Raw genomic sequence first — 27,215 nt, 5'->3', positions numbered from 1 at the left:
CAAATTTGGTTCCATCCTCAGACACTTAACGCCCACACAAAAAAACTAGCCATGTAACCTTGGGCAAGTTACTTAACCTCAATTGCCCTCCAAAAAGAAAAAAAAAAGCAGTAAGCTGCAAAGATGGACATCCAATGACAGAATACTGCTTTGTGGGCTTTTCAGGGGCCAGTGGCAGCAGTTCCTATACAGAACTGACAAATAGTCTTTTTTGACTGATCAACAAAGTATTGCGGCTCTGAACTAATAAGAGGTCACCTGAGACTTAAGGCCACAAATCTAGAGTGTAATGGATCAGAAGGGACATGTAGTCCAGCCTCCTCGTTTTACAGAAAAGGAAACTGAGGCCCGGAAGGTAACTTGCCCAAGGTCACAGAGATAGTAAACATCAGAGCTGAGATTTGAACTTCTGACTCCTGGTTCAGCAAGCACATTTACCACTGTAACAGTCTGAAGCCAAGGGTTTACTTTCCAGATTTTAGCATGTTTAACATATGAGGAAGTATTAAAGATGAAATTATGTGGACAAACTAATTTCTTATTGTTGTTCATCCCAAACCATGAACTGATCAAAATATTCACTAACTCCCTCTTCTCCTTCTACCATAGTGAGCTCTGGCCCCGACACACAGTCTTAGCAGCTTCAGTGAGGAGAGTGCCCATCTATATCTATCTAAGCCATAATTAGGACAGGGCAAGAAGGAATTTGTCCCAGAATACACAAATATCAAAGATGTTGACAGAGCATGCAGATTCTAGCAGCATTATCAATCAGTCAACAAATACTTATTAAACATCTCTCATTAAATATCTATGTATCAGATATTAGGCTATATTCTAGAGATACAAAGACAAATGCAAAATAGTTCCCTCCCTCAGGTCCTTGAGTTTACATTCTAATCGAGATAAAACAGGCATACATACATACACATGCACGCACACACAGTGTGCATCTATATATATTGTGTATAGGTATGTATATGTGTATGTGTATCTGTGTATATATACAAATACATGTGAATGTGTAGATATACATACATACTATTATAAGTTAACATTTATATATCACTCACTATGTGACATAGGTGATATTATCAGCCTCGTTTTACAGTTAAAGAAACTGAGGCAAACAAAAGTTAAGTGACTTGCCCAGGGCCACACAGCTAATAAGGGAGTTTGAGGCTAGATTTTAACTAAGATCTTCCTAACTCCACACCTGATACTCTATCCACTGCACCACCTAGCTGCCCCAATGTATGTGTTTATCAGAGAGAGAGAGACAGAGACAGAGAGAGAAATGGTGCTTGAGCCAACTCTTGACATAAATCAGGAATTCCAAGAGGTGGAGGAGAGAATGTGCTCTAGGCGTGGAAGACAGGAAACATGCACAGGCCCAGAGACAAGAGATAGAGTGTCAGAGGTGAAGAGATGCCAATGGCAGGCTGGCTGGATCAGAGAGTACTTAGAGGGGAGCAATGTGTAACAAAGGCAGCTCACATAAAAATGCAGAAAGGGGGTGCAACAGGTAGAGAGCACTGAGCCTAGAGTCGGAAAGTTCTTGTTGTTCAGTCATTTCAGTCATGTCTGACTCTTTGTGACCCCATTTGGGGTTTTCTTGGCAAAGATACTGGAGTGGTTTGCCACTTCCTTCTCCAGCTCATTTTACAGATCTGGAAACTGAGGCAAGCAGGGGTAAGTAACTTGCCCAGGGTCACATAGCTAGTAAGTATCTGAGGCTAGATTTGAACTCAGAAAGATGAGTCTTTCTGACCTCAGGCCTGGCTTTCTCCCACTGGAGTCAGAAAGATCTGAGTTCAAATCCAAGCTCAAACACTAGTTGTGTACCCCTGGGCAAGTCACTTAACTGCTCTCTGCCTCAGTTTCCTCATCTATAAAATGGGGAAAATAATAGTACCTACTTCCCAGGGTTATTGTGAGGATCATATGAGTTAATAATTGTAAAATGTTTTATGAGTGTTAAAATATTATATAAATGCTAGCTTTTATCACTATTATTAAGTATTATTAGAGCTAGAAAGATAGGAAGGGGACAAAGTTATGACAAATTTCTCAATAACAAAGAGAAGTTTATATGTTATTCTGGAGGTAATAGGGAGTCAATAGTGTTTATCAGGAAGGGATATGATATGATCAGACATGTCCTAAGGAATAGCAATATCACTTGGGCAGCAGCTATGCGGACTAGAGTGAGGATATTTTGTACAATTTGCCCTAGGTACAAAATGTGCTAGTTATGACTCTGGTTCTTATCATACTTAAAGTCTAACCTTGAATTCCCATGTAGTTCCTGGGTACCCCTAATCCATTATTACTTTCTCTCTATTTCTTATATTGGGTGAGAAGGAAGTTGAAAATGAGAGAAGACTCAAGCCAATGAATAGGTATTTATAAACTCTGGTAAATGCTCTGGCTTATGAGGAAATTAATCATTTCAATTTATAGAAAATTTTTTATTATTTTTTCATTTTGCCCTCAGAAGAACCCGGTGAGTTCAGCATGTAAGCAATTAATATGCATTTTTTTCATGTAAAGGGACTAAGGCTTTGAGAGGTGACATGATTTACCCAAATATTAATATATATATATATATAATATGATATAATAGATTAATATAATATAATCACATATTAAATAACTGGTAGACCACCACCAGTCAGGCCATGAGACTCCAAATCTTGTGTTTGTCCTTCTCCAAATACTACTACACTGTAGCAGTATATGTATCACAATGACCTTCCAGTTTGGAGCTAGTAACCTCAATGAAATTGTTCTAAGATTGTGGATTCCAATTAGTCTTTTATCTTTCTACAATGTGAATTCTTACAATTGTAAGTTAACTATTCGTTGATCTGCCACTAATAACTTCCCTCTCCCTCCCAAATTACCTTTTATTTAACTACTCAGTGCATATGTATTTGTAGATATCTGTATTTATGAGTTTTCTACTGATGCTATGTATTTTATACATACTCAATTGTCTCTCCCATTAGAATATAAGATCTTTGTGAGTAGGGATTGTTTCATTCATTATATTTGTAATATCCCCAAGACCAAGAACCATGCCTGGCTCAAAGTAGGTACTTAATAAATTCTTGCTGACTATTACTTGTTAGGTTTTGGCCTTTTTGTTCATATTTCTAAATAGTACAATGTGACCGTCTTATCAAAAATGATTTTGTAAAAAGGATTGTAAAGGATTTACTCTAAAAAAATATTCTAAATATCAACTCCAGTAGATGTATTTTTTAATTACTACAAAGGTTGCTTCTAAGATACCTTCAGTACAAAAAGATTCTTGCTTGTGTTTCATGCATTCTAATGGCTGTGACTGCCTCTTTCCTTTTCTGTAAGGTAGATGAACTTAGATCTTTTTACAGCCAAAGTCCTCACTTCAGATAGCCAAATTATTTGCTGTGGAAATGACAAGAGCTCAGTAAATATTAATTGATGATAATGGATGATTATGTCCTCTTGGGAAATCTGACAGGAGCAATGAGAAAAACGTTTCTGAAAAAAAAAAAATGTATCTGTTCCCACTGCTGAGTCTTTCCTTTTATAGGTAGACTTTCATCCCAAGAGTAGAATCTGAAAAAAAAAATCAGAAACCAGAAAAGAAAAAGCAGGAAATGAGATAATGTGTGAGGCCTAGGCAGAAATGGCAAATGACTGCTTAAATACATTAGGCACAAAGGAAGGATTAAGGAAAACACTGCTTCTTTGTGAAACATGAGAAAAAAGTTCAGTTTCGTGGAGCTGAAAGAACAAAGCCTTGAAAGGAAATAAGAGAAAGAACATTGAAGGGAGAATTACAAAGAAGATGTGGATTCAAGGCCTAGTTCTGCCACCTCTCTACTAAGGTAGCTTTAAACAAGTCACTTAATCTCACAGAGGTTCAGTTTCATCCTCTATAAAATGGGGATAACACCTGTACTACCTACCTCACAAGAATTTTTATGGGAATGGACTTCAGTCTCTTCCATTTTACAATGAGGTGTTTAGACTGGATGACCTCTGAGGTCCTTTCCCACTTTAAATCCCATGGTATGATATGTAAACATCAAGCTCTACATACATAGAAGCTACTATTAGCCTTGTTTTCCCATCACTATTCATTGAAAAGAAAAGTTATCCACCAACCAACCAAAAAGTGTCTGTTGTAGAAGACTGTGTTTGACAAAATAGAATATTGTTCCTGACCACAAGAGGCTTACAACATGGTTAATAACACATGATTGATATAAAACAAGTAACAAACAGTATATAATCAAGTGCTGACTTGTATCATCACTGAAAGTTCAAGTGGCCCAAGAAGCCTCTGTGTCTCAAACTGAACCTTGTGAACAAGATTGTCTTAAGAGGAGAAAAGAAATAAATACATTCCAGGTAAAAAGATCATAAGCCAAGGTTCTGAAAGTGAGAATGAGCACTGTGTATTCATGGGACAGAGAGAAGACCTGCTTCATTGGGGAGTTCCGTTTGGGGAACTGTAGAAAGGACAGTTGAATTGAGAGGTTGAGGGAAAATTATAGAGGTCTGGCCAGCCTGGAAGCGGAGATTACAGAGTCAAAGAACCAAAATCACAGAAACTCAGAGGTGGAAGGGAACTTGGAGGCTATCTATTCCAACATAGCCTCAAGCAAGAATAGTCACTGAAGGACTGCTGACAAGTGGAAATCCACCCTCTACATAAAGACCTCAAGTGAGAAAACTTCCCAAAACAGCCTTCTCCATATTTGGAGAGCTCTGATTACTAGTAACTCTTTCTTTACGTCAAGCTGAAGTTTATTCTTTGCAACTACCACTGACTGCTAGGAGTTCTCCCCTCTGGAGCCAAACTGGAATCTACTCTCTTAGACACAACAATCTTTCAAATACTTGAAGACAAGGTGTTATCCACACCATCACCCCTCTCTTGTCTTCCCTTCCCAAGGTTAAACATCTCCATTTCCCTTAAATGACCCTCATAAGGCATTGTTCTGAGGTCTTTCATTATCCTGGTCGCTCAATGTGTCCCCAAAAGACTATATTATCATGGAATATCTGACCTACACTAGTTTCAAGGAGGAATTGGAGAATAAGCAAGGAGTAAGAAAGACAGTGAAGTGATTAAGAAATCTTGTCTACCTCTCCCTTATGATAACACAGGATCATAAATTTAGAGCTGGAAGAAGTAGCAGAGGTCATCTAATGACACCTCCTCAATTTGCATCACAGGATGTTAAGGGATGTCACATTTGATGAAGCCCACAAAAGCATGTGACCAGAAAACTAATAGAGGACATAAAATTTAATGTGAAATATGACACTTGGTACAAATAAAATAAGCACAGATTCATGTATCTTGCCTTTGTAAAGAGACAAGGTAGAATTGCATCTCAGACTTAGTGAAGCTTTCTTTATTCTTTTGACTTAGGGCTTTTTTTAATGCTTCTAGGCTTCTCAACCATCCATCAGAACTATGGAAAGGTAAATAGTTCACCCCTGGCTTAGGAGTTCTTTTTTTTGTTTTTTGCTTTATGGAGGGGAGGAAGGCAGGGGAATTGGGCTTAAACGGCCTGTCCAAGGTCACACAGCTAGTAAGTGGTAAGTGTCTAAGGCTAGATTTGAACTCAGGTCCTCCTGATTCCAGGGCTGATGTTCTATTCACTGTACTACCTAGCCACCCCTAAAACAGAGGTTCTTAGCCCAGAGTCCACATACTGCCAAGGGGTCCATGGATGGATTTTTGTGGGTCCATGAACTTGAAACTTTTAATATCTTGGTAAATGCATTTGAATGTAATCTGTTTCCATTGTAATACTAGATATTTTATTTTATGCATTTAATAACATTATTTTGAGAAGGGGTTCATAGTCTTCAGTGGATTGCCAAAGGTATCTATAACACAAAAAAAGGCTAAGAAACTCTGATCTAAAAGATATGGATACTTGGTATCAATGGATTTTCAAGATTTCATATTAAGATTAAATTATCTTTATGAAAGAAATTACTTCAAAAAGTTGGCACATTGCTTTTCAGCTATTTCCCCCAAAGGAGTGAATTTATATTTTAGTCCAGTGTGTTTCATTAAATATGGAATTCAATTAACATATATTTGTTAAGTATCTATCATGTTTAAGGTGCTAGGAATGCTATGTGCTAGTACAAAATACAAAAATGAAAAATTACAAAGTCCTTGCCCCAGATTCCTATTTACAATGAAAAATCTCCATGTAAAATTTTTCTGAATAAAATCTATCAAAATGTGTTATTTCCAGTGTCCAAAGGCCTCTTCTACATTTGGAAGATCAGTCCTGCTAAAGAATATGAAGAGTAATCCAGCAGAGATTGTAATGATCCCTGGAAAGACTTAAGCAGTTTTCAAAATGTGGTATCTAGAGATAGTGTAAGAAGGAAAAGGATAAATCCAAGATGAAACTATGATTTAAGGCTCGAGCAACCTGTGAATGATGATATCACAACAAAGTCAGGGAAGTTGATAAGGGGAACTTATTTTGTGGTAAACAGTAAAGATGATGAGTTCAGATTGGAACATGCTATATTTAAGCAAAGTTCTAATCCCACTTACATTTAACCCCTTTGTGTCTTAAACACTAGGACAAAGTCCCTGAGAGGTGAATCTGCTCACGTAGATCTTTTTGTTCTGCATTCCACAGAGGAGGCCCCACACAGGGGAATTTTCCCATCATTTCAAACTAATAGATCTTTCAAATATTCCTGTATCTAATAGCAAGATGGTATGGAGCACAGGACTGGTGCTGCATAGGACTAGAGATAATAGATCTAGGAGCCATCAACATAGATGGATTATCTGAAGCCTTGAGACTACAATTTTTTGTCTCTCAGAGAGACAAAAAATTAAAAGACTGAGGAATAAGCCATGGGAAACAGCCAAGGCTAGGAAGACAGAAGAGTTTAAAGAGATCATGATGAAAAACCAAAGTAGTCAGAGAAATAGGATGAGAATCAATATAATATAGAATCATGCTACAGGCTGAAAAGACAGCCTCAAGAAATGGGAGCAGGGATGGTCAACAATATCAAAATGGAAGAGGATACAAGAGTGAGGATAAAGGAGAGGCCACTGGATTTGATAGCAAGTAACACATCCAATCCTTTGCCCAATCTTCTCATTTCTATCTTTACCTCCCTCAAATACACCCCCTCCTTTCCTACCCCTGACACAGGTACCAACCTTGTTCAACCCCCTGTTACCTCTTACCTGGATAACTAATTGGTTTCCCTAGCTCAAGTCTCTCTCCACTTCAATTCACCCTCCATTCAACTATCAAAGTAATTTTCCAAAAGTTCAGGTCTGACTATGTCACCCACCTGCTACTCAAAAAAATTCAGTAGTTCCCTGTTATATCCAAGATCAAATATAAACTCCTTTGTCACTTAAAGCTTTTAATAATCTGGCCCCTTGCTACACTTCCAGTTTTTTTATACTTTACTTCTCTCATACAGTCAATAATATAGCCATACCAGCCTACTTCTTGTTCCTTACACTAAGTAGTCTATCTCCCATCCCTGTGCCTTTCCATACTGACTTGTCCTCCATACCTAGAATGTTCTCCTTGCTCATCTCCACCTCTTTACTTCCCTGGGTTCCCTCTATATTCAGCTCAAATCTCACCCTCTCCAAGAGGCCTTTTCTGGTTCTCCTCACCCCAGCTGTGATCTCACATTCCATTTACTCTGCATGTATCTTCTATGTTATTTTCACGTTGTCTTCCATATTTTAATGTGAGCCCCTGGAGGAGAAGAAATATTCTTTGTCTGGCTTTATATTCTTGGTATAATAATACATAGTTGATAACCATACAGAAAGATCAGTTTCAGGAGAATGGTACATGTGAAAGCCAGCAAGGAGTTAAATGAGTGAATAGGTAGAAAATGGAGGTAACTCACTGGAAAAGTTTGGCAGCCTAAATATCCAGCACAAAATCTAGCATGTAGCAGGTGATCACTTAATATCTATGGAAGGAAGGAAGGAGGGGAAGGTTAAAAAATAGGGAGGAAAGAAGAGTGAATGGTAAGGTTCAGTAAGTTTTTGTGGACTGAGGGAGCCATATATGCTGAAAACTAGAAGAAAAACTAGTTGAGAAGGAAAGATTGAAGATGCTGATCAGGGATGAGAAATGAGAGAACCTACTTTCAAGAATCAGAAACAGATGGGAACTAGGGTTGAGACAGATAAGTTAGCTGTATGGAGGAAAAAGGATGGCCCAACTCTGAGACTAGGGAAAGGATCCAGCTACTGGAACAGGCAAAACCTAAGGAAAAGCAAGAAGTCACACACACACACACACACACACACACACACACACACACACACACACTCACCCCCAAAAAAAGAAATATCTTTGAAGTTACAGATCATCTGAACAAAGGGAATCTGTCTAACTCTCCAGCATCTGATTTATATCAAAGGATGCTGAAAGAACTGTCTGAAATCAGTCAAAAGCTACCATTAACTAGCCATAAGAACTTCTAGTGGACATGTGATATGACTGAAAATTGGGGAAAGAGTCATATGTAACACCTGTCTTTCAAGAAGGGGGGGAGGGGGAAGACATCCCTGGAAACTGGAGACATATCACTTTGAGTTTTATAACTGGAAAGGGAAAAATCCTAGTGTAGTATCAAAAAATATATATAATTGAAAGTCTTTGAAAATTCACAGTTTGAGAATGAATACCAATTTGATTTTGTTAAGGATAAATCCAACCAGATTAACCTAATTTGTTCTCTGAGACAAAATGGCAGATTGATGGAAAAACAATACCTCTAACTTTTTTCTATGAACTCTTTTGATTTTCTCCTAAAATTAAGAAAACAAGGAATTTATAGGTTAGGGTATACTTTTTAAAAACCTAAGACTGAATTATGATGTGTGAAATCTTTGCAACTCACTAGCCACATGAACTTAGACAAGTAATATCCTCTCTGAGGTTCACTTTCTCCATTTGCAAAATGATAGGGTTGGATTCTATCTTTCAAAGTCCTCCCTATTTCAAAATTCTATTAATCTATCATCATTCATATATTAAGTTCTTAATATGTACTCTACAGCAATGAAATCACAGGTCCATTCTTTATCCTCTATCCTACTATCTACCTGACACTGTGGGGTATGTGTGTGTATCTATATACACATAAAAGACATATACACATACATATATACCTGTGCATATACATACACATATGTATATGTATTATGTGTACAGCATGTATGCACATATGTATGTTATGTGCTGTGTGTGCACATGCATGCATTATATAATATTAATGAAATTGATAAAAATTAATAAAAATCAAAACATGGGAAAATGTGTTAAAGCACAGTCTATAAGTGTATATAAGAACTATGAATATACATGTACATTATATTTTAACACATTTTTCCATGTTTTTATTTTATTAATTTGACAGGGGGAGAGAACTAGAATTGTGATTTGATTGGTATAGGAAAACCCCACTACCAATGTAGATTGGCAACTGCTATGCAAATTAATGTCTTAGAAAGTTACCTGGGAGCAGCTATGTGGCACAGTGGGTAGAACCCAACCCTGAAATCAGAAGGACTTGAGTTCAAATCTGTCCTCAGACTCTTACTAACTGTGTGACCCTGGGCAAGTCACTTAACCCTGATTGCCTCAAAAAAAAAGAAAAGAAAAGAAAAAAGAAAGAAAGTTGTCTGGGGACAGTAAAAGACTACATTAATTTGTCCAGAGGTATAAGTGTATCAGAGGCAAGACTTCAACAAAGGTCTTCCTTATTCTATGGTAAGTTGTCCATCCACTCAAGTCTCTCAGAGCTTGCTTTAAATAACATATACCTTCCTTGGAAAAGTCACCTGTAAATCAAAATGGAGTCATTTTTCCATTAACCCAGTTCATTTGAAGTTCTGTATTCTCATTTCTGATTCATCCTCATTTAGAAAAGTTTCCTAACAATCAAGTCTCCATCAAATAGTTAATGATCTGTAATATAAACATTTAAATGTATGAGGAAATCTAATACATCAAAGGCCATGGACAAATTGTCATATGGAATGAAAAATGACCTTTCTCTATCTCTTCCCTTACAACCTATCTATTTTATAATTTTCAAACCTTATCTTTGTCAAAGCCTTAATCAAAGAAATTTTCCACCTGAGAAGCAAGCAGCAGAAATTTTAAGTGTATACGTCCCAGGGGCAAACAGCACAAATTTTGTCCCAAATAAGGGGAGGAAGAATGAGACTCCAGGACACAAGATTATGGCTAATAGAAGAATGAAATGAATAATAATATTATTCATTTGTTAAATGAATTTATTATATTCATTTAATAAAGAAATTTATTAAATCCATTTATTAAAATAATAATAAAAGAAGGAAATGAAAAAAAAATAGAGAAACCAGAGCAAAGTAAGGGAGGAGTTCACTGTAGCTGACCACCTATTCACTTCCTATTTTAATTAATTTGTCTTACTAAATAGGTGCTAAATTCTGCTTGCTTAGCATGCTTTTACTCTCTGCAAGAGTTCTCAGCACCCTCTCAATTCATCGCCGTGGAGAAACGCCCGAATTTCCCTGTGCTAGTTATGGCTCTGATCTATAAGATTTCTTAAAGTAAAACTCAACTGTGGTTATCTGTGATATTAGAAAAATATGTATAAATTGCCAGACTATCTTATAAAAGTAATTGGAGATTGTGAGTTATCATCATTATACTGATAATTATTCTTGTGTATTGTATGTCCAAAAGGTTTCCTGGTTACATGTCCATATAAGGAAACTTTACACATGTATATTATAGATATTTATTATATGTGTGTTTCTATAGAGAGTGAATATGCATATGGATGTGTATATTTGTTTATTATATTATATATATATATTATATATATTCACATATATTCATTCTTCATTCATTCATATATATTTATGTTTGTTTCAATACAGAATATATACCTGTATATATATACATATACATACAAGATGTCCCAAAAGTCTTAGTACAATTTTAAACTTTAATAAGTATATATGTATGTATGCATATATATATATGCATACACACATTTGTTTATTTATTTATATGTGAAAGGCAGCTTGGTAGAGGGGATAGTTTACCATAAAGCCCAAAAGATATGTGTGTGGTATTATATATGTACATATACACATATATATGTACATATATATGGAAGGGTTGCTGGGTTGTTGGATTTTTTTTTAACAGGAGAAGAAAATGATGTGATTTGAGTCATTCAGCCTGCTGTTAATCAGATTCAATAGGCCTGGAAGTCAGATGCTATTTTAACACAACCTGATTCATTAGGTCCAAGTATACAGGTTATGGTTAGCCAGACAGATGTGATAAATGCAAGCATCTCTGTGACAAGGTCTTCCTCTTGGAAGAATGAGCACTCCATTTGGGCTAATCACAGACAGGAAATGAAACCAAAGTCAAACTTAAAAGCATCTTCATACCAACATCCTCCAGAATAACCAAAAAAAAAAATCCTGATTTTGAAAAAAAAAATCCATATTTGGGCTGTGCCTACAATATATTCATCAAATTTTAGCTGTGTTTTTGAATGACTATAAACAGGCAGCTCAGATTTTCTGCAGTCACTACTGCAGTTTGTAAAGGAGAGTCTATTTTTCATTCCAGCTTAATAGGCCAACAATGTGATCTGCTTTCATAAGGCTACTTTTTTGCACAGACCTAGAGTTTTTCCCCCTTTCAAATATCAATGTAGACAAACCCTAATGATCAAAAAATGGGAAAATGAATGTCTTGGCTGGGGCAGGATATTATATGACTCCATGTTATAGAATCTTGGTGCATTCTGAAGAACAGAGAGAGACCCTCAGTCCCTACTTACCACAGTGCTACTATTTCTCATCTTGGCTTTCTCTGGGGGGAAAACTGCCAAGTTCACAGAAGATATGTGGAATGAAGAAAAAGGGCTCCTGAAAAATCTAATTTGTCAATTCTGAGTGCCTGTGGACCTTCAAGCCTCTTTCCGCCTCATGTTTCTGATTTTCTTTTCCTCGAAACTACTCAAGGGAAGGAATTTTTTTTCCACCAAAATGTGGCTGTCAATTTAGAGAAACCAAGTAATCAATTCACCTAAAATACCCTCCCAGAGTGGGATCCAGCCTGCCTATCCAAACTTCTCATAAGCCACACAAGTCGCAAATTTGAAGGATTTATTTCTTTTCATCTCTTACTAAAAGTTCTATTTTAGGTTCCAGTGATACATCAGAAACCTGAAACCTAAGTTATTTGGTCCCTGAAACATAAATAATTCTGTGTATTGTGTGTATGTGCATATGTGTGTGTGCATGTGCCCGTGAGCACACATGTACATGTCCATTGCATTGGGCCAGAGCTCTGTTATCCTTGCTATGCAGTCTCCCAGGTAAGGAAACTCCCTGTACTAATGCAGTACAGCACCATCTCTGCAACCTCGAGGCTTAGAGAAGCAGCTAGGTGGTACAGTCGCTAAGTGGACCTGGAACAAGGAAGACCTGAGGTTTGAATCCCACCTCAAACATCTACTAGCTGTGTGACCCTGAGCAAGTCCCTTAACTTCTGTCTGCCTCATTTTCTTCATCTATAAAATGGGGGTAATAATAGTACCTATCTCCCAGGGTTATTGTGGGGATAGAAATGAGATAATATTTGCACAGTGTTTTGCAAACATTAAGGTGCTATATGCTAGCTATTTATTATTATTAACATTAGAAAGTTTCTTTGAACACTGAATGATTAAGGTCCTTAACCAGGGGATCACAGAGCTAATACATATCAGAGGCAGGACTTAAATTTATAGGTCTTTCAAGCTTCAAAGCCAGCCATCTATCCTATCCACCAAGTTCTGTGTGTATGTGTATACACATATATATAAATGTTGTTTTTCAATAATTTCACTCATGTCTGACTCTACATGACCCCATTTGGGGTTTTCTTGGCAAAGATACAAGGGCAATTTGCCATTTCCTTCTCCAGGTCATTTTACAGATGAGGACACTGAAGCAAAAAAGGTTAAGTGACTTGCCCAGGGTCACACAGCTAGTAAGTGTCTGAGGCCAGATTTGAACTCAGGGACATAAACTCTATCTACTGTGCCACCTAGCCACCCAAATATGTGTATGTATATTATATATATATATATGTATATATATATATAATACACATATACATACACACAGATATGAATGCATGTGTGTGTGTATATATATATACACAAAGATATATAAGTACACATATATCAATATGGATGGCACTTATGATTTCAAAAGTATAAGCAATTCTCAGGGTATAAAGTCCTTCCACCAATGCTGACCTCTAACACATAGCCTGGGAATGCTTCCTGGGGCAGTGAAAGGAGAATAGTACACAGATAACCTGTCAAGAGGCAGAGCTTGAACCCAGGTCCTCTCCATATCAAGACTGGCCCTCTACTCAAGCTGACCCTTAAAAAAATTCAAGTGATTAAAATGTTTCAAGTGGTATCATATTTCTAACCAGACTTCTGCTTAATGTTTTGGCTTAGACTTTTTCACAAGTCAGGGTTTCTTCTCCTGTGCATTAAAAATGGCATGACCAACCCAGTGGAGCCCAGGAATGGGTCAGAGGAGAAGACAAAGTTTATATCAGGCAGATGTGGACAGCCAAGGCATTTTAAATTTCAAATCCAGTGAGCTACAATTTTGGTTGTTCACTGAAAACAATTGTATTTGAATACAAATCTGCCCAAAAGTTCAGGTAGCTAAAGGAATATGATGATATTATTACTCAGTGGAATTGGGATTGTAAATTCAGCTACCTGCAAAGAAGACAGGATAGACCTGACTAAACTAAAGCATCTCCCATAAGTCAAAAAGGGGGCATTGAGGTGAATTAAAATAAACTCTTTCCATTCCCCTGTGCCCCATTCTAGTTGTTTGGATATAACAAATTGGTCCCAACATTCTAGAAATATTTTAATATATAATATACACGCCCCACCCTAGTGATCCTATAGGAATTTCTTAATGTGGATATATTCTATTTCCATATAAATAGAAAACTACTATGGTCCTATGCACACTTGGATATGGGTTCAAATAGATGAACAAGGGTGAAAGAAATTTGTTGGTCTAATTACAAGGACAACAGCTAGATGGGTGCAGTGGTTAGAGAGCTGGGCCTGAAGTCTGAAATACTCATCTCCCTGAGTTCAAAAGACACTCACTGGCTAAGTCACTTAATTCTGTTTGCCTTAGTTTCCTCATCTGTAAAATGAGTTGGAGAAGGAAATGACAAACTACTTTGCCAAGAAAACTCCAAATGGGATCGTGAAGAGTCAAACACTAATGAAATGACTGAACAGCAACAAGAGTTACAAGGAATTTTCAACAAATACTCCTATACAAAATGATCTGGGAAACTTTGATCTATGACAATTATATCCAGGCCTCTGCCTATTTCATCTAGTTTCCTAAGATTAGAGGTAGATGGGAAGGGAAGGGTATACTCTAAGTCACATGCCCTTGCCCTCCTTCAGTCAAGATCAATCCTAATGTTCTTATGTGTATAATATTTTGAAATGTATTACAATTTTAAGTCCATTATCTCATATAGAACACAAATTATCAACCCTGTTTTACAAATGAGGAAACTGAGGCTCAGAAAAATTAAACAAATTACCCAAAGTCACATGGCATAGTAAGTGATAGAACAAGGAGAACCTAGATTACCTAGTGGACTTTTAAATCCACTGTTTCTTTTCTCTAAAAAGGAATTCCAGTAGTTTTTTTTTAAATCAGGTTCAAATGCCAATGCTGACACTTACTAGCCCTGGGTAGCTCCAGGCAAGTTGTTTAACTGAAAGATATTTCTTTTGCTCTAAGATGGGAATGATACCTTCACTATCCACAGTACAGATAGTGAGGGAACCACTGTAAAGTCCAGGTTGTCATTTTTGTTTGGTTGCTGTTGTTGTTGCACTGACCTTTTTGAACAATTTATGTGCCACACAGACCTTGTTGCAATAGAGCATTCTCTTGTGGTGCTAGATCTCTCACTCTTGCCAATTCAATAATGCAGCAGCATTTAAATAGTTTAAATATCTTACAGCTGAACTTTGCATAAACTTCTATATCCTGTACCATTTTGAACTTTTAAGGGAAAAACTTAATGAATAATTTACATAATATCCTAAATCTGGATAATGGAATTCATGTCTTATTTTTCTAGTGACTTGTAATCTCTAAGACTTTCATTACTTAATACTTAATTCACCAAGATCCCACTTAGCATTATCAATGACTTACACTTAGCTTTTTGAGTCTCCTACCTTAATCAATATTGACCTTGCTTCGAAAGAAGTCATAAAATACTTAGCTGTGGTGACAGAATAGTATCAAGATAATAAAAAGAAGGAAATAGTAAAGATATTGTCCAGGCAATGAATTTTAAAAATCAATAGAGGGATCAATGTCACTATCATTTTTATCACAAAAATCCTAAGCCAGAGACAATACTCCATCACAAAGAAGGCTGGTTTTATTGGCAGTTCTGGCAATGCTAATTAAATGGAAACCCTCTACTGACTGATAAGGCATCCAAGAAGAATAAATTATTATTATAGGCTTTTGTATATATTTTAATTCACTAAGCTGCTGTAACCAACTTCTTCATCAGTAGTGACAAACACTGGAAAATTTTCATTTATTCATTCCATCACCATTTCTTTACTGACTGTCTACTCCATGCAGAGTGATATGCTGCGCACTGGGAGAGATGCTAAGATCATTAATAGCCAATTTTTCTAGGCATCATCCTTCTTGAACTCCCTGTAACTTTTGACACTGTTGACCATCTCCTCCTTCTGGATACTAATTTCTCTTGGTTTCACTCTTACCTATCTGATGAACCCTTCTCAATCTCCTTCACTAAATCATCATACTCTTCCCTGTCTACTAAGTGTGGACAGCTTATAAAGTTCTATCCTGGACCCTTTTATCTTTTCTAATCCCCATGACTTCAATTACCATCTTTATATAAACAGCTAACAAACCTAGAAGAGTAGCCTTAATCTCTCTCCTGAACTGCATGCAGTCTTGTATTACCACTAGACATCTCCTGTAGACGTTTCAACTCAACATGTCCAAAAGGTTGCTCATCAGATTCTTCCTCAAATGCATTCCTCCTCCTAAGTTCCCTATTTCTATTAATGTCAAAAAAAATCCTTCCAGTCACCTACACAAACTTGGAATTATTCTTAACTCTCCTACAAAACTTCTATCCCATCAACTACCAAGTCTCATCAATTCTTTGTACCAATTCCTGTACCCACCCCTTTCTCCACACCCAAAGTCTCTACCTTAGTTGAGACTCTCTTCACTTCTCACAAGGAATATCTAAATGGCCTCCCATTTGGCCTCCTTGCCTCCACTCCCTTCAGTTTGCAATCCATCTTACACACAGCTATCAAATTAATATTTCTAAAACACAGGTCTGGCTATATCACCCAACTAATAAAAAAAAAATTCAGTACTGCTATGAATACAAAATCCTCAACCAGATTTCTATGGGCTGGAACAAATTCCAACTTTCAGGGAAATAAAACACTGATACTTTTCTCTTGCTTATAAAAAGCACCAAAGAAAAACTGGTGAAAAACTGGAAAAAACCTACATATTCAGCATTTGGGAAACAATAATAGCTAGTAATTGCTAGCATTTGTACAGTGTTTTAAGGATTGCAGAGCACTTTACAAATATTATCTCGTTTTATCCTTGCACCGACCCTGGCAGGTAAGGTTATCCCTGTTTTATAGATGAGGAAACTGAGGCTCAAAGAGGTTCAGTGATTTGCCCAGGGTCACATTGCTACTGTCTGGGATGGGGCTTTAACTCAGGTCTTCTTGATCCCAGGTCCAGGATGCTATGTAATGTGCCTCCCAACAGCCTGAATGTCTAAACAAATCAATTCAGTTAAATAAAAAAATGAGGGTTAGAAAGACATTAGAAAACATAAATACAGTAGCACAAAACAAAGAAAGCAGAACTAAAACTGGCATAGACCATTATCACCAAAATTAAGTCTAAATGGGTGTGTGATCTGGGTACAAAGGATGATACTGTAAGCAATCTGGGAAAGCAAGGAATAGTTTACCTGTCAGAATTATGGAGATGGGAAGATTTCATGACCAAACAAGAATTAGAGAGCATCATGAAGTGCAAAATGAACAACTTTAATTACCTGAAACTGAAAAGCTTCTGTACAAACAAAGCCAGTGTAACCAAGATTAAGAGGGAAATGAGAAAATGGGAAAGAATTTTTACAACCAATGTCTCTGATAAAGGCCTCATTTCTAAAATATACAGAGAACTGAGTCAAATCTATAAGAATTCAAGTCATTCCCCAATTGATAAATGGTCAAAGGATATGAACAGACAGTTCTCAGAGGAAGAAATTGAAGATATCTATAAGCATATGAAAAAATGCTCTAAATCACTATTGATTAGAGAAATGCAAATCAAAACAACTCTGAGTTACCACATCTCACCAATCAGATTGGCTAAGATGACAAAACAGGAAAATGATAAATGCTGGAGAGGATGTGGAAAAATTGTAAGACTAATGCATTGCTGGTGGAGTTGTGAACTGATCCAACCATTCTGGAGAGCAATCTGGAATTATGCCTAAAGAAATATAAATAATTTTATACCCTTTGACCCAGCAATACCACTTCTAGGGGTATATCCCAAAGAGATCATAAAAAAATGGGGAAAAGACCCACACATATAAAAATATTTATAGCAGTTCTTTTTGTGGTGGCAAAGAATTAGAAATTAAGGGGATGCCCATCAATTGAGGAATAGCTGAACAAGTTGTGGGATATGCATGTAATGGAATACTATTGTGCTATAACAAACGAGGGGCAGACAGACTTCATATTTACCTGGAGAGGCTTATATGAACTGATGCTGAGTGAGAAGAGCAGAACCAGGAGAAATTTGTACACAATTACAGACATAACGTATGTGTGATGACCAACTTTGATAGACTGGATTCTTCTCAGCAATGCAGGGTTATAAGTCAACCCCAAAAGACTCATGATGGAGAGAGCTGTCTACGTCCAGAGAAAGAACTGAGTTTGAATCCAGATTGAAGCAAACTACCTGCTCTCTTTCTTTTTCTTGTTTGGTTTTGTTTCCTCTTTCCCATTGTTCATTCCATCTGATACAATCCTTCTTTGTAACCTGACTAATGTCTAATGTGAAAGTATTTGCAGATACTATATCTGATTGTATGCTGCCATGGGGGGGGGGGGCGGGGAAGGGGGAAAGGGAGGGAGGCAAAGAAAATTTGAAACTCAAAGAACTGGAGAACTGAATCTGGTAAACTCAAAGTAAACGAACAAGTTAATAAAGATAAAAAAATGATTAAATTACCCAGAAAAAAAGAAAGCAGAACTAGAATAGCATAGTATAAGCATATAGTAAAAAAATAAAAGGTTTTCATGTGTACAGTGATAAATGTAAATAGATCCAGAGAGGCAATAGATTGGATTAGTTGTTATAATATATCTTGTATACTAGAGTATAATTTTTTGCATTTGTAATGATAAAGTATATTTTGTTGAGAATAGCTCTGTGTATATATTCAAACTACCTCTTCTTATTCATTTTTAAGTTATAATAAAAACATTTTGAATTAAGAAAAATAACAGACTACATATTTTAAGATTTCAAAAACCTGTAATTGATTTCATCAGTATGATAACTCCTTCCACAGATGAAAGTTTAGTAGATGGTCTTGAATAATGATTGTGGCCAAAAATTTCATCCTCCCAAAACCAACCTGGTTATAAGGCTCTCTGTACTCAGTAAGTCAAGTCAACAAATGTTCATTAAGGACTTACTATGAACCAGGCACTATACAAAGGTGGAAAGCTCATCCACAAAACCTTTCCTTCTAATTAGGGACTGACAAAGCTTGGACTCCATTGATATTTCAAAAACCCTCGGTAATTTGCAAGCCATGATGAAACACCAGGAAAGAACCTTAGTATGGAAAACTTCCCAGCAATAACTCATGGCCCAGAATTTCCTGTTAGATGAGGGAAATACATTGCTGGTGATTTTTTTAAAAAATACACATAATACTAAGCAGGGGTGGGGAACCTGTGGCCTCAAGGCCACAAGGTCTCAGTTTCCCCACCTCTGTACTAAGGGATTCAGTAGCCAAAATCTCGGGATCATCCAGTATTCCTTACATTAAAATCCTTGCTTTAATCTCCATCTTTAGTTGTAGTATGTGTGTGTGTTATATGTGTGTTGTGTATGTATGCATGTCGGAGTAAGGGGAGAAGAGGAAGCAGATTATGAAAGAAGCTTTCCTGAAGGGAATGTTTCTATGGCACTGAAGAGAGGGTGAAAGGCAGAAATGTAACAAGCATTTTTCATGCCCTGGGAAATATTTACAAAACATATCAGGGACAAGTTAGAATAAAAGCACCCTCAAATCAGTCTTTTAAGATAAATTCAGCTTGGGAGGGGACCGGGGAAACAGAGGCTCTGGAATATAGGACATCTACTCTACTCAAGAGGTAGGTAAAGCTCAGTCTGGTGTGAGGGTATTGATGAGGAGGAATCAAGAGCCTGGATGTCCCTCAATAGTTCATTCTTTTAATGAGATACTAAGCTAAGTTATTTCTATTCTGCTGAAGGAATGTAAATGTTGTCAGTATCTTCTATATTTGGTTATCCAAGGTCAACACTACAGTCATCCCACCGTAGCTGCAGTTCTGGTGAACCATTAGGGCTAGAAAATTTGGGAAATAAGATGAACCATAAGAGCTAATAAGCATCCCAAAGAGTTTCTGAAGAAAGATCAGGGCCAAAGAGTGATCCTATTCCCTGGAAAATTCTCCCTAATAAAAAGGAGAGCCACATGAGGAATGCTGGGCTCTTATAAAGTACACCTGAACAGCTAAGAAACTGACTTACCCCTCTATTTATCTATTCACTCCTTTTTCACAAAACTGATACTGTCTGTTCCAGTTTAGCTACCCAGAACTACATGATCAAGAATTTCTCTGGATTAATAAAATTAAATCAGGAATTTTCCAACTCATGCTTGGCATCACAACGTGTAGGAGAAGATATACAAGACTCACCACTTCAAGTATGTCTTCCATTAGTCTTAGAGCAAATAACCTGGAACCTACAGTCAAGAATGTATCTCAATGCTTCATCGCTAAAGCATTCAAGGCCCAAATCTGAATAAAGACCAGAGAGGAGGTACCATCAGAACAAGAGGCACACATAGAAACAAAGTAACTTTACTCAAAGAATAAGGCTCACTAATTGGCATAGGCAATTATTACCATTGCTTCAAAATCGTCTTTCATCATTTCTCAAAGGCAAGGGTCAAATCTTTATTTCTATCTCTAAGTATGATGCAATGGAAAGGACATTGGACTTGAGAGTCAAGAGGACCTGAGTTTTAATCCCAACTATGCTACTTTCTACATACGGAACCATGGGTAAATACTTAAATTTCTCTGGGCTTCAGCCTCCTCATAAAATTAAAGGCAGTAGATGACCTAGAAGACCTATTAAGGTCTCTATTAACTCTAAATCTATGATCAAATGATCTCAGCCTTTATTGCCCCAATTATGTCTACCCAGTCATTTCCCTAGGACGCTTGGACTATTACCATATACATAGAAGTTATTCAATAAATGTTTAGTGTTTGATCCCAATGATGCAATTTTTTTTTGCTATAGTCTTATTCCTATGTCTACATATTTAATGTGTTTTGCCTTGATGTCATTTTAATTATCTTTAATATCATCATGAAACTTGCAAAAAGTAATTCTAAAAGGTAATGTAATGCTTCATACTTTCATGTTCAATGCAAATGTTAAAATCTTAAATTATGGGGCTTTATTGCCTAATAGTATGCACATGGTTAATCAGAATTATAATTGTTTTCTTAGCTTTGGCAAGAACTTTTATAATTCATGTTTCATTCTTATTATTTTTTATACATAACCTCATACCTTTTGCAATGTCTCCTGACACTTGGAAGTCAGAAATTATTTATATATAAAAACATTAACTGTAATAGACACAATTGATACCCAAAATATTCCTAGTGTTCTTTTGTTAGAGAATGTTCTAGCTGCTGAAGGTGACAGTCTAAGTTTAAGTACAATACTTTAACTTTGGGATTCATCCTTCCAGGTCCTAGCTCCCCACAAAGCATTTTTATAAGCATAAAAGGATAGCATATATGAAAACCCTTTATATCACAAAGTGCCATATAAGTATGTAATTATTATCATTACCATTACTTTCATTGCCTAAAAAATTGAACTCCACTTAATCACTCTCTAGATCAGACTTGTTCACAATCATCAGGTTAAATAGTTGCTACCAAGTAGTGAAGCTATAGTTTCCTATTTATTAAGAGAACCGTGAACCTTCCCATGGACCTAAGGAGAGCGTCTAAAACATGTGAAGCCAGTACTAGTTTGTGCTCAGAAATAGTTCCACTAATAACACAATTTGTTTTGAAGATTTTGTGAGGTTTTTTTCAATTGTTAGAGGTGATGGTTTGGATTTTTTGTTTTTGTTTTTTATTTTAGTTTATGTGAATGTCAATTCTGTTTAGCAATTTTCAAGCCAATTCAACTGAATATAATCTACATTTTGAAACATATAAAAAAATAAGAATTTTTAAAAACATGTTTCATATTGATTCAAGGTGTTTATTCTATTTTTGGAGGTAATTTTTAGCCTCCATACGTCAAAGAGCTACAATAGTTTAAGATTCTACGCAGACAGGTAATGAAAGATTCATGAGCAGCAAATCGTCAGATCAACAAATATTTCTTTACTGTGAGGTTACTGTGTGTGAAACACTGAGTGGGCTAAGGGATTAGGGAGGGTGGGCAGAAATGAAATATACTTAAGTATGTAGTACCCCCTCCAGAAGAGCTTACATTTTAGTTGATCAAGATAAACTCCCCTATACCTTCTTTTTCAAAAAAAAAAAAAAGACGTCATCAAAATTTCTGGTTAATAGATAGCTGCTGTACCTGTCTTACACAACTTGCCCGTTTCCCCTAAAATTTCTTCAGTTATACAACGAGCATTTATTAGGAGCTACTCAGTGTGAGACACTGTGCTGATACAAAGAAAGACAAGACAAAGTGAAACGAAACAACCCCCTGCTGCTCTAAAGGAGCTCCCACTTTAGTGTACAGCACGCAATGTTCGCAAAATCACCTTCACATTAAGGTCACCCACCGTTCAATCCCCACAATAACCCTGTAATGGAATCAGGGCCAATACTGTCTTTATTTTTTTTTTTTTTAAGCAATCAGGGTTAAGTAACTTGCTCAAGGTTACATGGCCAGGTGTTTCTGGGTGGGTGCTGAGTGTCTGAGCCCGGGATTCGATCTCCAGGTCGTCCCAATACTGAAGCCGGTGCTCTTACTTGCTGTGCTACCTGGCCGCCCCAAAAGTGCAGAATGTATTATTCTTACTAGCTTTTTGTAAACATCACATTCATTTCTTTCTTTTTTTTTTTTTTTAAAGCAATCGGGGTTAAGTAACTTGCTCAAGGTTACACGGCCAGGTGTTTCTGGGTGGGTGCTAAGTGTCTGAGCCCGGGATTCGATCTCCAGGTCTTCTCAACACTGGAGCCGGTGCTCTTACTCGCTGTGCTACCTGGCCGCCCCCCAATGTTGTCTTAATTTTAAAGAAGAGGAAACTGAGGCATAGAGGGTTTATGATTACTTTCCTAAGGACACTGAGTAAGTTAGTGCAAGAACAAAAACCAGACCCTACGATCTTCTCTTGGATTATGGTCCAGTTCTCTTTGTACTGCCTCCCACTCACTAAACATATGTGTGTGAATATATGTGTGTGTGTCTATATCTACACATATAGATACATGTGAATGGAGCCAGGAAATAATACTGTTTTAGTTCTATGACAAAATCAAAGAAGGTAAACAAAAATCATAAACAAATATGATTATAATTTTCTGAAATAGTACTCTTGATTAGGCTTAGGTGAGGAAAGGGCAAAGTACAGGAAGAAGAAAATTATTATCACTTGATTATCAAATAAGTCACTGTTCCAGTTTCATCAGCTTCAAGATTTCCTACGGAACTGCTCAAAGCAGCATTATAGAAATGGAAGTCTGCCCAGTTGTTTTTAATCTACTACTACAGAACAGAGCTACCTAGCTGCAGCCATCATCTGCCCTCCAAGGGTACCATAACCCCTGTGAGCTATATGGCAATCTGTTTCCCAAAGCTTATCCCATTCAAATGCCCTTAGCATGATGGAGAGTTCTGGAGTTCAGATTTTATGACTACCCTAAACATGGGTACCACAATGATGGGGATCCTTTCAAGTTCAGTCATTCGCTCAGGAGAAACCAGATGCCAGATTTAGGATGAAGATTACACGCATAATTGTGTCCCTGGCTATTGTCAGTCACCCACAGATTAACAACAGCAACAACAACAACAATGAAATAAATCATATTGATCATTTTGTGTCTTGTTACAGAGCCATAGCTATGTCACTAGAATCATCATCTTCCCCCAATGATACCATAGCCCTTAGAATATATAATAATATGTAATATGAATATTAAGTATTATTGCCATCATCATCATCATGCTTCTCTGAATCTGTGATTTCATTAGTATAGGAAAATGCACATAAAGAAACTCCTTCTACCAAAACAGATCCTCAACAATCCCAAACTCTTATCTTAAAGAATTACCCAGGGCACTAAGCAGTTAAGTGATTTGATCAGGGTCACAAGTGTGACAAGTGACAAGTGGAACTTGAACTCAGATTTTCCTGATTCTAAAGCCATCTGTCTATCTGCAATAGTCCACTATATAATAATAAATATAATAATAATTGTGAGAACAATGAGAAAATAATAACAATGGCTTAAAATTACATCATGCTTTACTCTCACAAAGTGTTTTATAGATATTATTCCATATGGCTATTCTACCATATACAGTTTAGAAGCCCAAATCCCCCTCTTCAGTAGAGGAGAATAAAAAAAAAAAGAATGTGTTAATACAAACCTTTCTTTCAATCTCTTCATATGCTCTTTCTTCTTCTGTTGCCTGTCACAGGAAAAAAAAAAGTAGCTATCAACTATCTTGCAAAAGGTATGCTAGAAAAGCAGCAAAAGTTTTTATTTATACACACACACACACACACACACACACACACACACACCTTCCCTTTCTGTTTTCTCTGCCCTTGTTACTGTCTGACCTCATTGTTGTTGTTTAGTCCTTTGCAGTCATGCCCCACTCTTCAAGACCCCATTTAGGGTTTTCTTGGCAAAGATAGTGGAGTGGTTTGCCACTTCTTTCTCCAGTTCACTTTACAGATGAGGAGACTGAAGCAAAGAGGGTTAAGCAACTTGCCTAGGGTCATATAACTAGTAAATGCCTGAGGTTGGATTTCAAGTCAGATCTTCCTGACTCCAGGTCCAGAGCTCATAGCTGCCCTGTCTGACTCTTAGAAAATTTTATTCACTTTTCATATGGCAAATACCCTCCCCTTACTCTTCCACTGCCACTTAAATATATATTATTTTGAGAACTTTTTAACATCAAATTTTATTTCTAGTACTTCCAGTCCTATAGTGATTTTCAACCCTAAAATCAATGAGAATTTTAGAGTATAGAAGTGACCTGACCCCAGATATGTTCACATTCATTCCTCTGGGGATGTTGTAAAACTTCCAAAACAAAATGAAATTTAAGTCTATATGTATATGTATGTATATGTGTAAATTTCTATGTGTATACATATACTCACATATACTCATCCACATGTACCATTTTTGGAAATGGAAGGAAAAAGGTACTTCAAAAAGACAAATTCAAGTCCATTCAGTAAATATTTGTAGAGTACATATTCTGAGTACCGCTATGTACCAGGTTCTATGGAAGGTACAAATGATGAAAACCAACACAATTTCAACCTCAAGGAGTTCATGATCTAATAGAGGGGATACAATAGTGACTGTATAATAAAAAATAGGATGTGCCAGAAGAAAAGTAAAAATCAAGTGAGCTCAGATCTCATCTGCTTGAGGAAATTCAGGGAAGGTTTCATAGCAAATGTAAAATTTGAACTGGATGGGTAGGGCTGCTTTTACCTGACCCTGGAGAATCCAGTAGAGCATTTGAGCTATCAATCTGTCCTCCCTCTCTTGAATAGGCAAAGATTAGTGGGGGTTCAGGGGAGGGAGAGTACTACAGGATCTAGACCTGGAAGGCATCATCATATCATAGGTTTAGAGAAGGAAAGACTCTTAAAGGTCCTCGAATCCAACTCACTCATTTTACAAATAAGGAAACTGAAACCCAAAGAGTGATTTGCTCAAGTTCATATCATGATTTGCACCTTGGTTCTCTTTTCTAACTCTAGTGTTCTTTTTTCATTATATCACAGTGCCCCAGGAAAAGAAAATAGTTTGAACCAAAGCATGGAGCAAAGAAAGTGAAGAGTATGTTTGAGCCATTCAGATTCATGAGAGCATATATAATTCATAAGGAGTTAGTTAGTGCCAAACAAATCAAAAACCAAGACCTTTACCTCTCCAAACTCACCCTTCTGCTTATCTTCCCTATTTCAGTCAAGTCTTCCAGGTTTGTGACCTTATTTTTATTCACTCCACATATCCAATCAGCTGCCAAATCTTGTCATTTCTACCTCCATAACATCTCTTACATCTGATTCCCCTCTACTGACAGCCATCACTTTTCATTAATCACCTCCTGCTTGTACTATGACAATGGCCTACTAATGGTCTACCAGACACCTCTTTCCTTTTTGATCAATACTGCACATTGTTGCCAAAGTGACTATCCTTAAGTGTGGATGTTACCATGTCACTCCCCACCTTGGGCGAGGCACAATCTCTCTAGGCCTCAGTTTCCTCAACTGTAAAATGAAGAGTTGAATTAGATGACCACTAGAGTCCCTTCCAAACTAAAATTATAATCCTATTGTAGAGGGGTCCAAATTCCATCGTATAAGATTTTCCTCATTTTTGGAGTCTGATTATTCAATGATCCATACCACATACTGGGTAAGTTAGTGATAACTTGGGAAAAGAGAACTCTTGACCAGCTTCTCTAAAAGTCAGCTTCTTCCCAGAGTCATTCATCCAAAATGTTCTATCTGTCTCTCTGTCTCTGTCTTCTTTCTCTCAAATGTCCCTATCTATCTCTGTCTTCTTGTTTGATTGTTAGTTCAATTTCACAAATATCTACCTTTTCTTACATTCTGCAGTCAAGCAAATCTGAACACAAAGAATTAGGGGCTAATAAATTTCATCTCCTTTTCCTCCAGTTTCTTTTCAAGCATTCAATAAAACTAAAATTTTGTGTGGCAAACGCAATTAGAAATGAGTAAAAAGGAAAAAACACAAATGTTTTCATTTTTATTACCTCACAGTTGGGTTGTTCAAATCAGTTAATGAATGCTGATATCATTCAATTCAGAAGATGAAAAAACATATTCCTAAGGCCACAGCAGCATCAGAAGTTGAGAGGACAGGGTAATTAGACTCTGAAGGCATTCTCAAGGTCAAAAGATATCCTGTGAAAACTAAGACCTATGTTTACTTCTCTAAAACTTCCTAAAAAATCATTGTACTTCACCTGTGCCTGTGTCGTAGACATACAGAATAGTAAAAAACAAAAAAAAACCCACTTGCTGTTAGGTCCTGCTTTTTCTGATCACAACCTGGACTCCCATTTCAATAGCTTCTTTGTTCTATAGAACTTGAAATATTGTCAAAGAATGACTGAACTGAAACATCTGGCTGACTCATTAGAAACATGATAAATGAAATAAACAAAAACTACCATCATGGTGCAACTCTACATGGCAGTTATCATTATATATCCATTGTACAAGTAAGTTATGTGAGTTAAGCAACTTATCCAAAGTCACATAAATCAATTCAATAAATACGTTCTCAGTGAAATACAAACTTCTTGCAGAATATCAATTCCATTCTTGTCTTTGTAACTATAGAGACTAGCATAGCACCACACACCTCCTTCAAATAAATCTATGATCTCATCAGTTTGGATGTTTGCTCCAATAATGGACATGTCTGTATCT

At 36.8% G+C, this 27,215-nt stretch overlaps 1 protein-coding gene across 1 annotated transcript in view; it reads right to left on the bottom strand.

The window, feature by feature from the left end:
* DCDC2C (doublecortin domain containing 2C) overlaps positions 1 to 27,215 on the bottom strand; it is a 194,611-nt gene that overhangs the window by 31,042 nt on the left and 136,354 nt on the right. The window contains exon 11 of the mRNA XM_069064769.1: positions 24,146 to 24,187. Coding sequence (XP_068920870.1) covers positions 24,146 to 24,187 — 42 coding nt within the window. The remainder of the gene's footprint in view (positions 1 to 24,145; positions 24,188 to 27,215) is intronic.

The sequence above is a fragment of the Petaurus breviceps genome, unplaced genomic scaffold (assembly GCF_028583685.1).
Source record: "Petaurus breviceps papuanus isolate PSGF00001 unplaced genomic scaffold, PetGlider_PUasm1.0 90644, whole genome shotgun sequence".
NCBI classification, from domain to species: Eukaryota; Metazoa; Chordata; class Mammalia; order Diprotodontia; family Petauridae; genus Petaurus; species Petaurus breviceps.
The sequence above is the reverse complement of the archived record's forward strand: the minus strand, read 5'-3'. Positions and strand labels throughout refer to the sequence as shown.